This window comes from Toxoplasma gondii, chromosome XI, assembly GCF_000006565.2.
Source record: "Toxoplasma gondii ME49 chromosome XI, whole genome shotgun sequence".
In the NCBI taxonomy this organism is placed as follows: Eukaryota; Apicomplexa; class Conoidasida; order Eucoccidiorida; family Sarcocystidae; genus Toxoplasma; species Toxoplasma gondii.
The window spans coordinates 1829417-1844096 of NC_031479.1; the positions used below are offsets into that span (position 1 = coordinate 1829417).

General features: G+C 52.6%; 3 protein-coding genes across 3 annotated transcripts; 1 reads left to right on the top strand and 2 right to left on the bottom strand.

Moving 5' to 3' along the window:
- Positions 1-953: 953 nt before the first annotated feature.
- Positions 954-4061, bottom strand: TGME49_311150 (hypothetical protein). The gene has a single exon (XM_002364318.2). The coding sequence runs from the start codon at positions 3580-3582 to the stop codon at positions 1525-1527; it is 2058 nt and encodes a 685-aa protein (XP_002364359.1). The 5' UTR covers positions 3583-4061; the 3' UTR covers positions 954-1524.
- A 64-nt stretch (positions 4062-4125) lies between these two features.
- Positions 4126-6068, bottom strand: TGME49_311155 (hypothetical protein). The gene is made up of 3 exons (XM_018782657.1): positions 5691-6068; positions 5106-5201; positions 4126-4338 (listed from the first exon to the last, which is right to left on the bottom strand). The coding sequence occupies exons 1-3, from the start codon at positions 5775-5777 to the stop codon at positions 4156-4158; spliced, it is 366 nt and encodes a 121-aa protein (XP_018635536.1). The 5' UTR covers positions 5778-6068; the 3' UTR covers positions 4126-4155.
- Positions 6069-7757: 1689 nt separating this feature from the next.
- TGME49_311160 (PWI domain-containing protein) lies at positions 7758-14273 on the top strand. Its single transcript, XM_018782658.1, has 9 exons — positions 7758-9286; positions 9855-9948; positions 10408-10488; positions 11094-11203; positions 11422-11493; positions 11875-12001; positions 12518-12667; positions 12840-13001; positions 13521-14273. The coding sequence occupies exons 1-9, from the start codon at positions 9194-9196 to the stop codon at positions 13577-13579; spliced, it is 948 nt and encodes a 315-aa protein (XP_018635535.1). The 5' UTR covers positions 7758-9193; the 3' UTR covers positions 13580-14273.
- The last annotated feature ends 407 nt before the right edge of the window (positions 14274-14680 follow it).

A 14680-nucleotide genomic window follows, 5' to 3' on the forward strand; every position in this document is an offset into this window, starting at 1 on the left:
CGGTGTTTCCTCTCTTGCAACAGACAAGAGCGGCATGGCATCCCTCGTCGAGTACCAGAAAAAGAGTTTGGAGTTTGACTCTGCTTTCTCTGCAAGTCGACGCTGCCGGCAAGACAAGTCTCCGAGGACATGTTTGCGCGTGAAAAGTCGAGAGACAGAGACACCTGGCATTCTTCCTTGGAGTGTGGACGAGAAGTCTCCCGCGCTGAACAAATTCTTGGCACCGAAGACCAGCTTGAAAAAGTGACGGAGCAGAATTGCGGAGATTCCCCCGCTCTCTCTTCAACTGGGTCCTCCCCGTCTCTGCTTGTGTCGAAACGAAGCGACAGGCAGGAGAGTCTTCCTGCCTTGTCTGCCGTGGACCGCGTCTCTCCTTGGCGCGAAGCCACCGCCCTCGCTGCCAACAACGACGGAGCTCCCTGCAAATCCCCTCCAAGAGTCCCTTGCTGTGAACGCCTGCTGTCCACCCGCAAGTCGCCTTCCTCTCCCCAGGCTGGCCGCGTTGTGCCTCGCGACCTGCGCGCGGCCGGGTGTCCAGACGCCTAAACAGCGGCGGATCCTCGGCTTCTGGAGGCCCTCGAGAAAGACGGAATGACCTCTTTGAAAAAGGTTGGTTTGCCAGGAGGAAGCTAACGCAATCTTTCTGCTTCGTGCGATAACCTCTGAGTCGTTCACTCTTCAAACGCCTACCGAGTGCAACTACGCGCCTGGACCAAAACAGGAATCTGCATATTTATGCATGCGTCTCTCACTTACGCGTACTCGACGCGTGTACGACGATGTCTTAAAAAACATAAAAGCGCTGTGTGCAGCTGTCCTATTTAAATCGCCGGGTCCTGTCTTCTGAGTACTTCCTGACGCGCCCAAGTGGTGCTCACAAAAAGTGTAAACTGAGTTCCTGTGTCGCTACAAGGACTCGCGCCAGCGAAAATCCGTCTACGCACTGCTTTTTGCCCGCAGCGAGTCAAAACAGAAGAGAGTGAAACTATCTGTCTCCACGCCGGACCTGTTGCTGAGCTACATCCAAGTCTGCCCAGTGTTTTCCGGAGTCACCTCGGAAAACGAAGAGCTCCCGAAAGAAGCGACTGCAGCGAGAGGGCGCTGCGAAGTCTTTGTGGGGCTTCGCAGGCCTCACAGGTGTACACACACGCAGGAACATTTCGCGGCGGACTGCATGCGGTTCGAAGGGGACGCTCCTCACAGGCGCCTCCACACAAAAAGGACGAGAAGCGGGAAGTACAGAAACCCCGAGAAAAACATATGGCACCTCGAAAAAGAAACGCGTTCTCCCCGACCGACATGGCGTTTCGTTGCTTCCTCCCATTCGCGTGACTCCGACGGAAGCGAGGCCGACAGTGTACCTGCGCTCGCGGAGACCAAAGGAGCGCAGACAGCGTCTGTCAGCCAGAAAGAGTTCGTCGAGCCATCACAGTGCAGAGAAGAGTTCCTTCGTGTGTGCTTGACTCTCCTTTCCTGCTTCTCCCTCTTTTCTCGGAACTCTTCTCCGCTTTTTCTGTTCCGTTTCTACCAGCGCCACCGAGACACTTGGACGAATTTGTAGAGGGTCATGCTGGCGGTGCACAGAGCCATGACGAACCACTGGCAGGCGTAGTTGAAGTGTGTGTGTTCGTCGGCCCAGAAGAGCAAGTAGTCGTCTTTCCTTTTCTGCTGGTACTTTGCGAATCTTTTTGGGATCTCAGCCAGGCCCAGAAGAGCCGCAAAGGAAGAAGGGTCTTCTGCGCCCAACTCTGCGGCGAGTGACCTCGGCAGCGACGCAAGAGTTGACATTCGCTCCCGAGATGCTTCCCTCTCCTCCTTCGCCGGAACGTCTTTCTCTCCGCGCGAGCCGTCCTCCTCTTCGCCCTTGGCTCCAAGCCCCTGGCTCCGTTGCTCTGCTCGCCGGTCGCGGCTCTCTCCCGCGTCTGCGCCGACTTCGCCTTCTTTCCTTTCTCGCGAGCGCTTCGCTGCTCGCACATCTTCGTCGTAGACGATGTCGTAGGCGTTGAGGATCATTGCGCCGGTCGCAGCTTTGTGAGGGACAGTGCCCGGTCGCAGCCCCTCCACCAAGTCCGCAGGAACGAGGAAGATGAACTGTGCGTCCTTCGGTCTGTTTCCGGCCAGGAGACACTGGCAGGTTGAGCTCGGAATTTCACCAGGCTCCAGAATGCCGCGCACAGTCACCCAGCCTGGGGGTTCGTCGCGCGTCTTCGCGTCGAGAGAACAGCCGCTGTCTCGCGCGAACGCGTCGCGCGCAGCCGCCGAGGCCTCCCAGCCACCGCCCGGCGTGGATCCGCTGCATGCGTCGGCGAGCGCCGACCGCCCTTGCGCGAGGTTCACCTCCCGCGTTCGCCAGGCGCCTTCTCTGCGGGTCTCGGGGCGTCTGAACGGCGGCAGTTTCGCGTCCTCCGTCTGCAGATGTCCTTTGTTCACGAGGAGAACGTTGCCGTCTTCCAAACGCAGCGGAGACACCAGCAAGTACCCCGTGGTGCCAGGCTCCAAACCGGGTCGCGGACCCACCCGCAGCTCCGTCGAACTGTCCAACACACCTCGAGCGATCACCGGGCGATACGCCCATGCTGCCCTCAACTCCTCTTCTCTCTCGAACGAACTCTTCTCCACAACCGCAACAGAAGACGAAGAAGAACAAGAAGAAGAAGGAGGAGAAGAAGGAGAATGCGCCGGGGAGGAAGAGTCGGAGTTCGTGGAAGGTAGCGGAGACAGGTTTTTGGCTTCTGCGTCGCACCTCCTGGCCTCCGCTCTCGCGCCTTCCTTCCGCGTCTCCGGTCTCTCCTGCGTGGAGTCGGAGGATCCGTCTCCTGTGCATCTGTGGTCCTCGCTGGAGACGGTCCAGGGGAACGGCCCCCGAGTGACCCAGACGGCAGGCTTGCGCATCTGCGCGCGCCGGTACTCGATCAGCTGGTGCTTCCACTGCATGCGGGCGAGTTGCCAAAAGCCGAGAGCGAGGAGGCAGGCCGAGGCGAGAGCGCCGGACCCAAGCAGCCACCAGCGTTCGCTCCCGCGGATGCCGTACTGCCGGTTGCGAACCGAGCGAAGCACAGGGCTCGTGACAGGGTCGCTGCGCCGGACGAGGCGAACGATGACGCCTCCCTCGACCTCCTGCGGATTTGGGAAGCGCAGCGAAGACGCAGACAGAACCGCGACGTCTTCCGGCGAACACGGGAGCAGCCTCTGGCCCGGCATCGAGCGCCCATGCGCGATAAATGGCAGCGGAGCCGAACATGCAGGCAGCGAAGCCGGCGCCGGAGAAGCAGGAGACAGAGGCGGGAGAGCAGGAGGAGAAACAGACGAGGGGGGGGCAGATGAAGAACAGGGGGGAGAAGGAGAAGAAGTCGTGGACGAGAAAGAACGGAGAGGCGCGGGAAGCGGCAGGCGAGGACAGGGAGAGGACAGGCAGGTCGGTCTGACTGCGAGAGGCTTGAAGATCTGCCGGGCTGGTCGCCAGTGGGAGATTCTCCAAGGGAGAGAGGAGGCGAAGCGCGGGGAGAAGCGCGGGGAGAAGCGGAAGGCAGGAAGCGTCTCGGCGGAGGCCCCGCGGACCCTGAGAGCTGATTGTGTCACCATTTTCTCATGCTGGTGCCGAAGCACTTTCACAGAAGAGACAAAAAGCCACAGAAAAGAGGCGGCCAACACCACCCAAGTGAGAGAAAGAAGCGAGGCGTCAGAGCCAGACGAACAGTCAAAAAAACGAAGGAAAAAAAAACAAGACGAAAGAAACGTTTCGATGTTCTCATCTGTTTCTTCAGAGACGCCGGAAGTAAACCGAGTGAACCCTTGTCACCAATCACTCAAAAAAATCTGATAAAAACGCGTAGCGTTGTTCCACTACGTACGCACAGATTCACATAGACAGACCGGTAGAGAAATAAAGATAGATAAATGTAGGCATATAAATATAGACAGACAGAGAGGCACAGAGATATAGATCTGCAGACAAAAAGAAATAGGTAGGTAGAAAGACAAATATAGATAGAGACACAGACGAAAGGAGACAGACAGAGGTAAAGACAGAGATGGAAAGATGGCCTCACTCCGCACCCATTTCACCTCTTCAAAGAGGCGAAAGTTCAGCGCCTGAGAGCCAGTTGATAAGGTTCAAAAACTGGGCTGGCAAGAAACGGTCGCCTTGCCTGTGGGCTACGAAAAGAATCGCTTTTTGAGGTCCGAAAAAAATCCTCTTGCAGACGCAGCCTCTCCCGCCTTGCCGTCGGTCAAGAACAACTTCCCCGGCTCACTTCCCTCTCCCTCTCTTCTGCCCCTCGGAGAAGAAAAAGAAGAGTTGGATGAAGAGGAGGGTCTTGCGTTGCCCGCTACCGCTTGCTGCAGGCACAGAGGAGACAGCCAATTGACAGAGACAGACAGACGACCGATAGACAGACAGACACTCAGATAAAAGAAGCTATAGGTGTAGAGAGACAGGCATAGATAGAGAGAAAGAAATACATGAACGAGGGGATCAGAAGAAAGAGGCGAGAGTGAGAAGATGGTACAGAGGAAGCGGTGGAGTCACAACGGGCTAGAGAACAAGAAAGAGAAGGGAATACAAACAGGACAAGAGACAGGGAAGACCAAGACACCGTTCAGTCTAGGGGGTGAGAACGGATTCGATTGCTTGGAGTGAATGTGCTGCACATCCAGGCTTTTTTCGCGCTTCCAGCCTCGCAGCAAGCAGTTTCGCTTCTGTAGTTGATGAGTGATGCTAGAGAAAAGAGGATAAGACACTTTGACAACGTTCGAGGAAACGAGGCGACCAGCGAAGTCGGTCACACCCGAAAAAAGGCGCAGCAAGGAGGAGGCAAAATCGGCCAAAGTGGGGTGAAGGTGAGAGGGAAACGCACCGGAGACCAGGCGAGACAGGATAATAAAAGGCGAAAGAAAAAAAGGCCTAAATAGTAGATGCGAAGCTCGAATGGATAAATATTTCGTGAATATTTCGAGAGAAAATGCAATGTTCATTATGCTGAATTAGAGTTGAAAACGTCAAGTTCAAAAACTAGAAGAAAGAGGCAGAAGGGAGGGCGAGAAAAAGGGATCAGAGAGAAGCAGAAGAGAGAGAACAACAAAGAAAAGAAAGACAGGAGACTTGCCTTCACAGCGTCTTCGACACTCCGAGTCACCTGCGCTTTCAACTCCGCCGCCTTCCTCGAAGAGTGAACGGCGAAATTCTGGAAAGTGTGATTGTTCTGAGCCGCGAGAGAAAAGCAACAGAGAGAGGTCGCGAGACCAATGGGGAGGGGGGACCGCGAGAAGCCAGAGAACGAAAAAGAAGAGGAAAACACAGGGAAAGAAACGGAGAAAGAAATGGAGAAAGAAATGGAGAAAGAAACAGCACATTTTGTGCATGTTGGGCGCTTCGGCGATGCAAGCGTATATACAGCCGGACGCTCGTCCAAATTGCGTGTTTTCTGTCGCGTTGTTCCTGTCGGAAAAGCTTCTAGAATCCCTTTCCATGCCGATATCCTCGTTGGTTCCCGTTCAGATCAGCTCAACAGGAACTTTCTCCCTCTTCCTCGTTCGGTTCTCTCCCTCTACACACTTCTCTCTGTCTACAACATCTTTCTATCTTGCTCCTTCGCATTCGCTCGCTCTCGGCTCTTCCTCCAACTTGCGGATGTCCTCTTCTGCCGCCCTTGCCCTTCGACTGCAGACCTGACGCCGTGCAAGTGACCCACCACGAGGAAGCTGTAGACGGTGGCAGAGAGTTGCTGCTGCAGGAAGGCGTTGAACAGTCGAAGAAGATGGGCCATCTTTCTGAACATGAAAGAAGTGAGCTGCGTTGTCGGCCTGCAGAAAAAACAGATGAAAGGTCGTCTCTGTCTGTCCACCCAGCAGGGAGTCTCGTGCTTCAGTCGGCAGCGAGACAGTCCAGCGCGCGCGCTCGTTCCACTGCCATTTCCAACGTCCCTTCTCCTACGGACTTAACCGCTTCCTCTCTCCCTCTTTCTCCCTTTCTCTCTTCGTCTTCCTTTCCCCTCCGTCTCGTCTCTCCGTGGATCTCTTTTTCTCTCGTTCTCCGTCGCTCTCTCCCCAAATGTCTCACCCCCCACCCGCCTCTCTCGCAGCAGGCCTCACGACCTGCCGGCCGCAGTCTCTCTGTGCTCAGGGACTTCCGCTGTCTGGACAGCTCAGAGTCGCGCATCAGGTTTCCTGGGCGACTCGTCCACTTTAGTTCTCTATCTAAGGTGGAGACACACAAAATGCGTTGCTCTCGGTCCGACGCCGAAGAAGAATGCGTCCTCCAGACGGACGGTCCATACGGCGCAAAAGGACTCGGGGCTCCGCCGGAGGCGCAGTCTCAAAGGGGGGGACGCCGAGGTTCCCGGAGACAACTGCAAAAGCTCGAGAGAAGATGTTGTCTGCCTACGGAGAATATGCATGCATGCGCGTTTTGCTGTTCTTCTTCCCGACACCCACTGGAAGTCTGAAACAGTGAGCGAAGACAAAGCTGCTTCTGAGTCGAGTCACCGGCAACACAGCAGAAGCTCGAGAGGGGAGGTGAGGGGTGTGCATGCGTGAGCTTTTCGATGTGTTCCCCGCGGCATTTCGCATGCCAGAAGAGAAAAAGAGAGAAGATTTGAAAGGGCGAACAAGCGCTACAGCGAAACATGAAACGCATCTACATCGGATATTGCCTGTCTACTCATGTTCCTCCTAGACTGCGTGGAGAGGACCATTTTGACACGGTGATTGTCGAGAACGAAGTACCTCGGAAACTGCAGGCACGCAGGTCTTTTTCCTCTTCTGGAACGTCTCCGACAGCCACACCGCAGAAGCAGAGGAAGAAGACAGAGACGAGAGGCCTCAAGGTGAAGCAGAGCAGCGCGAAGAAACTGGAAGTGTGTAGGGAGCGAATGCACGAAGAACGGCCGCAGACGTTTCCTTCGAACTCGAGAAACGAAGGAAGACGGAGGAGCAAAGAGAGCGAAAGGCAAGGAAGAAGTCCTCGCGAAAGACGCAGAAAAAGATGCACTAGACAGTGAGTGTCGGCGAAACCGAGAACTCCGTAGAAAAGCGTTTTCCTTCTCCTTGCTTGTGGCACCTCTGTGCAGTCGATGAGGCCCAGGAGACAGACCCTGAGAGGACGTGAGGATGGCCGCCGAATCGTTTCGAAGAACAGAGGAGAGGGCAGCTGAAGAGAACGCGGCAGCTGGTGCAGGGCACAAGAAGCGAGGGAATCAAAGGGAGAGAGACGCCCGCCGCAGCCGAGGAAGCCAAGAAAGCCTCCCACGCAGAGGAGAGAAGAGGCAAGACGAAGTCCAGCAGGAAATCAACCGAGAGGAAATGGTGAGTTTCTCTGAAAGGAAAGGTTTTCAAAAACAAAAGGTCGAAGCGGCAAAAGAAGTCACCGCTGGTTCGTCGCGCACTCCAGCATGCCCGCGACCTTCCACTTCCCAGACCGCCAAACGCCACACAGAATCGACGCAAGCGGAATGGACATGTCAACATGTTTTTCTGCTTATCCAGAGGCCCTCTGGAAATGAAAAAGCAGGCCGAAAAGTTCACGGAAGTTGAAAAGAACGGGGCAAACTCCCGTGCTCGCTCGCGAAAGTCGCGCGACACACGCGCCGCTGCGGCGGTCGCGGGGGCGTTTTCCCGAGTTCGCAACGGGAAAAGGGTGGCTTGCGAGGCGCGTCTTCTTGAGGCGACGCAGGACGGAGACGCGAGAAGGAAAGGGAACTTCCAACCGCGGCGAAAAGCAGAAAAAATCAAACTGTTTCCGTGGAGGAAAGCTTCTCGAGGCACGGCGTCGCCCGAAGCAGACCGCGCGCATGCGCCGAGTCGGGAAAAATCCTTCGATGAGAAACTGAAAACGAGACTTGGGCTGCTGCGCTGGACCGGCGCAGCTTCTCGAGGGTGTCGGGGTTTGCAGGGAGCTCGTTCGCGAAAAAAGTGGCCCGGAAAAAAACGAGAAAGTCCTGTTTTCCTCGAGACAGTCGCAGGGCACCCGTCTGCTGGAGCAGACCTTCTCGGGTGTACGTACACCCCACGAGAACGCGGCGACAGAAAGAGTCTTCTCGGCACGGGTCGCGTCGGCAACTCCAGTTTCGTGTGTTTTCTTGTCACTACCAACTCAAGCGCCTCTGGAAAAGAGGAGAACAGTCCCTCGGGTTTGCGAGCTTCTTCCTCAACCTCTTCTTCGCCGCGGATCCCTCCTGCGCGCTGGCAGTCGTGTCTTTTTCCTTTTTCTGCGTTCCTCAAACGGCGCAGCAGTTGACTCCGACACTGCCTCCTCTCTCTTCCTCGCCGCGTCCGCTGCTTTGTCTATCTTTTTGCCGCCGTCGGTTTCTCCCAGCTTCGGCGGAAAGAAGCTCCTCGCGAGGAAGTCGAGTCTCGCTCTCCGCCTCCGCCTCGTTTGCTTCGCTGGACTGGCGACCGCCTTCCGGTCGATTCGCACGGCCGGTTGCCCGTTCTCGAAACAACGCCGGGGCTTCGCCGAGGGCCAGCCCCCAAGGCTCCCCGTCTGACAGGAGAGAGGACAAATCAGGAAGAACAAGACATAACGGCCAGAGAAGCAAACACTGTGGGAGTGAAAGGCCGTTCACGCTGTCGCAGGGGTGACGCATGCACCTCTCAAAAAAAAACGCTGCGACCCTGTCGTTTTCTTTGTTTCCCCTCGTGTTCCCTGGGTCGCCTTCCTCTGCGCTTCTTCTCAACGCACCGCGCTCCCTGCTGCCAGCGTCTCGGCCTCCACAGTAAGAAAGTCTGAGGAGGAAGAAAGCACAGAAAAAAACGGGAGGGAACAACGGCGGAGAAACGCCACAAGCGCGGACATGTGCAGCTTGGCGCAACATGCGTCGCGATGCAGGTTTCCTTCCTCAGATCAAGAAAGAATCCACCCGCGTTCTACGCTTTATTGTTCTCGGAAGCAGTGCCACACGAGACGTCGTTCACGTCCCCGCATAGAGGCTTATATATATATATATATATATATATATATATATATATATATATATATAGGCGCGTGTCGGCCTGCAGAGTACATACGTATATATATATATATACATGTATATATATCTATGCATATGTATATATATGTATATATATTTATACATGTATTCGTGTGTATGTGTCTAGTTGGAGACGTGTGAAGAAATCGGCACTTTAAGGTGGTTGTGAGAAACATGGATGTTATTTCCTGTGCGAAATCTCTCTTGCATCTCTCTCTGATTCTCAGATGTCGGGCGGTCCAGGCTTTTACCGAGGCACCAACCGTGACCAGACTCCGTTCTTCAAAGACAAAGACAAGAAGCTCATCGAGTCTAGAAAAGTAGGCTCGCCACCCACAAGCTCCATGCATCCACCAATACATGCAAATATATATATATATATATATATATACGTACTTAGCACAAATATGAATGTATTTGTATACATACGTGTGTATGTGTGTATCGTTACATATACTAAGATGCATATATATATATATATATATATATATATATATTATAGCACACATATTTGTAACATGGTCTACATCTTTTTTTATCCAACGCAGAGGTCTGTGTGTACGTCCTCTGGGGCAGAGGCCTTAGCTCGGAGAGTCGGCAATCTGCTCTGGTCGCAGCTCTCCGTTTTTTGGTTTCCTCAGTCACTTCCTTCTTTCTCAACTGGACGTGACTTTACGTCGCCACCAGCAAATTTTCCGACGTACCCCTATTTGACAACTGTCTCGATACATTACATATATACCTATATATATATATATATATATGTATATATATATATATATATGTATAGATACTTGAATGTCAGTGCGTTTTTTCCAGTGGAAGTCTCATTTTCTCTGGGGATCTTCTGTCTCCTCGGTTTTTTCATTTTCTTGTGGGGCGACACAGTGGCCGGCGATCTTCGAGGAGCGCGTGGACATGTCCAGAGTCAACACGGATGTCATGAAGGCATGGGTGTCGAGCAAACTCACTGCTCTCTTAGGTAAATCTTTCTGCAGTCGAACTTAAAAATAAATTCTCCACGTAGCGCTCCACACACGCAACTGCTCACAGGAACACGCATCTGCATGATACACATATCCATATTTATATCCATTTATATCCATATTTATATCCATTTATATCCATATTTATATCCATATTTATATCCATATATATATCCATATATAGATAGATATATAGATAGATAGATAATGTTCTATTACTTCTACGGTGTAGTAATGTTTGTGTCGACGAATGCTGGAGATATACGAGGAAGCGGGTCGCTGAGGTTACGTACAGCGACGCTTAGGAAGCGGCGGCTTCTTACGACTGCATCCGTCAGAGTTTCTGCCGTTTTCGTTGTGTACGTCTCCTTGCTCAGCGTCTCTTTCTTCGTACATGCATGTCGGAGTATCTGCCTTCAAGGTTCGTTTCTTTTTTTTTGCTGGATTCTCTGCAGGATTCGAAGACGATATTGTCAGCTCGTACTGCATGACTCAGCTGTATCCCGAAGAGGCTTTGTCTCATGATGCCGACGCTCGTAAGCGTAAAGACTTGCGACCATTGGAAGAAAGCAGGAAGAAGAGGAAGAGAAAGCTTGTCTCCGCGTCCTGTTCTCTGTGGCGCGCCTTGCCTTTCAGAATTCTTGCTGCTTTCTACTTGCTTTCATGTTGTGACAATCCAGATCTCGTCTCTCAAATGTGTTGTGTCTCTGTCATCTCCGTCGTTGTCTCCCCGTTTCTCTCCGTTTGTTGTTCTCTTTTCCATCCCTCCCTCTTACCACTGTTCTCTCTCCATTTCACTCTTCTCTCTCTCCATGTTCTTTCTCGATTTCAGTCTCTCACTTCCGTTGCCTCTCTCTTCTACTCTCCTGGTCTCGTTTTCTTTCTCTGTTTCTGCATTTCCCTCTAACTTTATCTCCCGTCTCTTCTCCCTTTTGTCTCCCTTCCTGCTTCATTTCTTCTTTTTTCTCTCTGTCTCTTCTCGTTCTCTTTCATCTTCACTCTGCTCCCCTTCTTTGGTTGCTGTCTGTTGCCTTCCGGTTGGCCGCAGTTTTCTCCGAGGTGAAGGCATGTGGACAGCTGTTCCCTCTGTTTTTTATTTTCCGTTGTTTCTTTTTTCATCCTTTCTTCTCGTTCTTCGAAGGCCAAAACTATCTGTGCCCGAAGCAGCTCGTCATTTCAATGACAGGCTTCATTGGCAAGAATGCGCTTCAGTTCGTCAAGGAGCTCTGGGAGCTTCTCCTCGCGGCGCAGGTAAAGTCTCAAATACGGGCCCGAAAAAAACTATACAAAACTTTCCTATAAAATTGCCTGAATTCGCTGCGCAATCGAACGCGTATTTATACATATTGTTTCTATTCATATATATATATATATATATATATATGTACGTGGTTATGTTCATTTGTGTATGTACGGACACGAAGGATGACGTTATTTTTGTGGTTCCTCTGTTCTGTCTTTTCGTGCAGAAAGAGAAGAACGGGATTCCGCCGGCCTTTCTGGAGAACAAGAAGTTGGAAATGGAGAGGAAACGAGAAGAGGTACCCCCGTATTTTCTTCATGTTTTTCTTGCCTTGAGTTTCCGCTTCATCCTTATCGTCTTTTTCGTGTTTCCTCTCCCTTCTTTGTCTGTCAATCCTTCTGTCGCTTCTGTACTGCGTTGGATCTGCTGTTTGCTTATTGTCACATTTCTTTCTGTCTTAGTGCCGTATTTCTTCCTTTCTCACTGTTATCTTGCGCATCGCTTCGTTTTCATGTTTATGCCCCTCTCCCCCTTTTTTCTCTCTCTTCGACGCAAGTCTGTGCCTCCCCCTGCAGGAGTTTTCTTTTTTTCTTGGATATTTCTCTTGATCTTACGCGGATTCTTCGCGTCTTCGGCTGCCCAGTGTTTTGTGCGTGTGTCTGGCTGTTCGTGCATGCAGGCTGCGAAGATCAACGAAGAGTTGATTCGGAGACACGAGCAAATGATGAAGGACGAATTCAATCGCCAGGTTAAAGACATCGCCACTGGACACGCGCAATCCCAGCCCCCTACAGTTCTTGCCGCAGGTGCGCTGCCCGAATCAAATAGAGTCTTCTTCTCCAAAACAAACTTCTCGTAAAGCATCCCGTGGTCCTTCGTCGCTGTCCAAAAGGCGCCTTCTCCTCTCTGCTCATTCTCCGTCCAGATTCCGACTTGGCTCTGAAGATCTGTAGGACGGGGACCTCTCGTGTGTAGATGCATTTCCATTTGCCTGACTCTGTTTATCTGTGTCTGCATAGATTCAGGAATGCACAGATACAGAGATATACCGTGTCCATCGACGCAGCCATCTATATCCATATCTACATGTACGTATGTATATGTATATGGATGTAGATGTGTGCATGCATATGCACGTATATATAGGTCTCTCTCCATGTGTATACATGCGCAAGAGTGTGTTCTGTTTTTCGGAGGGACGCGTCTGCGGTTCATGCATTTCTTCCGCTTCCCGGATATAGCTTCAGACGCGCGTATGTCTCTCCGGAAAGGTAGGCGTTTTTCTGCCTCATCGCGTGCAAGAGATGTTTTTTTTGTTTCAGCTGCGGCGAGCGCCGACTCTGCTGGCTTTTCGAGCGCGGGAGGCCGCATGCGAGGTTGGGACGCTGCCGGCGGAGTCGAGCCGGTCATTACGGTCCCTCAAGGCTTCCACGACGCGGAGGACAACGACGAGCCTGTGCGGCGCCGTGCCCGTAAGCAGAGAGTGGCGAGCAGCAGCAGGCTGCGGCGCAGACGCCGTCCTTTTCCTCGCAGCTTCTGGAGGGCGACAGGCAAAACAGTGTTGCGTTGTTTCGGGAGGAGAGAGCGTCTCTGTGTCGGGGAGTCTTATGAGGCAGCGAAAGAATTTCCTCGTTTTTTCTGCAGCTTCCTCGTCGAGAAGTGGAAGCGAGGCCTCGGAGTACGGCCGGCGCCGCGGGCACAGAGACCGTCGCTTCAGGGAGCACCGAAGGCGAGACCGAAGCTCGAGTCGGAGCCGGAGTCGGTCACCTTCGAGTCCAGGGGACCGCGAACGCAGCCGAAGCAGAGGTGAGACATTACTCTCTCTGCGGAGACTCCTGGAGTGTTTCCGAAGTCTACAGGAGAGCGGGTGAAGGTGGGGAAAACGGCACCTGATTAATAGCGTCTCGTAGACGCGAGATGTGTGGATATGTCGGGCGAGATTTCAGAGCAAGCATCGATTGTTGGAGCGGCTAGTACAGTGGGATAGGACACACGCAGTTCCCATGAGGAGGCTGTCTTTGTCATTATTTGTATTTTCTGCGAGAACTTAAAACAGAATAAATCGGGTCTCTGTTCTTGCTAGACACCCGTTGACAGGCCGCCGTAAGCTGGAAGTATTGGACTGAAATCTTCTCTTATTAGCGTTTGCTTGAAATTGTTAGAGCTCTTCGTTGAGCATGTAAGCCGGATGTAAGCACAGAACTAAGTCGGTGAGCCGGGTCTCCATGAGACTGCCAACTTCTGTCTGTGTCTTGTGACTGGCGTCGCATGCCCTCGCAATTTCCAGCAAACTTGCTCGGGTTGTGTTTCCGGCAATGTGAGCAGGGCGCGACCGTGATCGCGAGAGGAGAAGCAGACGCTCTCGATCTAGGGAACGACGATAGAGAGGAGCTGGAGAAAGGGAAGCTGCGCGAGGCATCCCTCTTTGACGGGCAGGCGAAGACGTTTGAGAAAGAAAAATGGGGTGTTGTGGTATGCTAGGTGTTTGGAGGCAGCGGCAGCCCAGCGGTCGAGAAACATGTGGAAGGGTTTCCCTCCGTTCGTGGGAAAAGGAGTTCGAACACATGGAACTTAGGGAAAAATTGTCGAATGGGGAGCAGTATGCCTCCTGCGCGGATGCGCTTGGTCAATGAACACTTTGTATTTCTGGCGTATCTTTGCATGTCATTTGCTAGACGAATTCGTGGTTCATGCGCCCTTGTGAGTGGAACGCTTGGTCTTTGAAGGCATTTCATCTGATATCCTCTGAGCTGAAAACTGAGAACGATGCGCAAGATTGGGATGATCAACGCAACAGTCACGAGAAGACAGAAGGGTACAAACTGTCAGGCAGAATTCAGCAAGGTTCTCGTAGTTGTTCTTTTATATCGACACTCCCACTCGTGGAAACGACACAACTAGCTTTGTCTAGACGTCCAAGCGGACCCAACAATCGAAAACGGGTGGCACAAGTTTCTTGGCGGTGCCATCTTCTTTTTGTAGATGTGACTTTACAGTGAGAATGACAACTCAGGCGCACTTCCGGCATTCCGTTTTGCCGGAGGCCCGGGCACCAGCATTAATGCGTGCAGTAAAACCAAATCTGATTTGTTTAATCCGCGAAGGACGGCCCCTGGGGGGACATCCGAAGGAAACTTAGCAGCGCGGGTAGGTCCGGTATAGGCCGACCAATAGTGGCCCTCCAACTGATGGGGGCAGAAATGCGCCGTTTGTGTAACAAACATATGGGCTTAATCTACGCCAGCGCAGGATCGTCCAGTTGTGAAAAAATGAAGCGCTGCAAGCTCACGACGTCGACTGCCAGAGTTCTTGCGGAGTTCACTGTCTGTCCAGGGCGCTAAATATAGTTGATTACGTGCGCACGCATCGCTTACACTTGCGGAAGCTGCGAATTCCGCAACACAACTAGATGCAGCAGCTTTCCTGAGCCGATGATGGATGACCACGAGACAGCGAACCAACAGGATAGATTTGCTCCGAGCACA

Excerpts from the sequence above, each read along its gene's own strand:
- TGME49_311150 (XM_002364318.2), bottom strand. The coding sequence starts at position 3,582 with ATGGTGACACAATCAGCTCTCAGGGTCCGCGGGGCCTCCGCCGAGACG.
- TGME49_311155 (XM_018782657.1), bottom strand. The coding sequence starts at position 5,777 with ATGTTCAGAAAGATGGCCCATCTTCTTCGACTGTTCAACGCCTTCCTG. Across the intron at positions 5,202-5,690 it reads CCGTCTACAGCTTCCTCGTG|AACAATCACACTTTCCAGAA; the intron begins GTGGGTCACTTG and ends CTCGCGGCTCAG. Across the intron at positions 4,339-5,105 it reads GTGTCGAAGACGCTGTGAAG|CAAGCGGTAGCGGGCAACGC; the intron begins GCAAGTCTCCTG and ends CTGTGCCTGCAG.
- TGME49_311160 (XM_018782658.1), top strand. The coding sequence starts at position 9,194 with ATGTCGGGCGGTCCAGGCTTTTACCGAGGCACCAACCGTGACCAGACT. Across the intron at positions 9,949-10,407 it reads CAAACTCACTGCTCTCTTAG|GATTCGAAGACGATATTGTC; the intron begins GTAAATCTTTCT and ends GATTCTCTGCAG. Across the intron at positions 10,489-11,093 it reads GTCTCATGATGCCGACGCTC|GCCAAAACTATCTGTGCCCG; the intron begins GTAAGCGTAAAG and ends CGTTCTTCGAAG.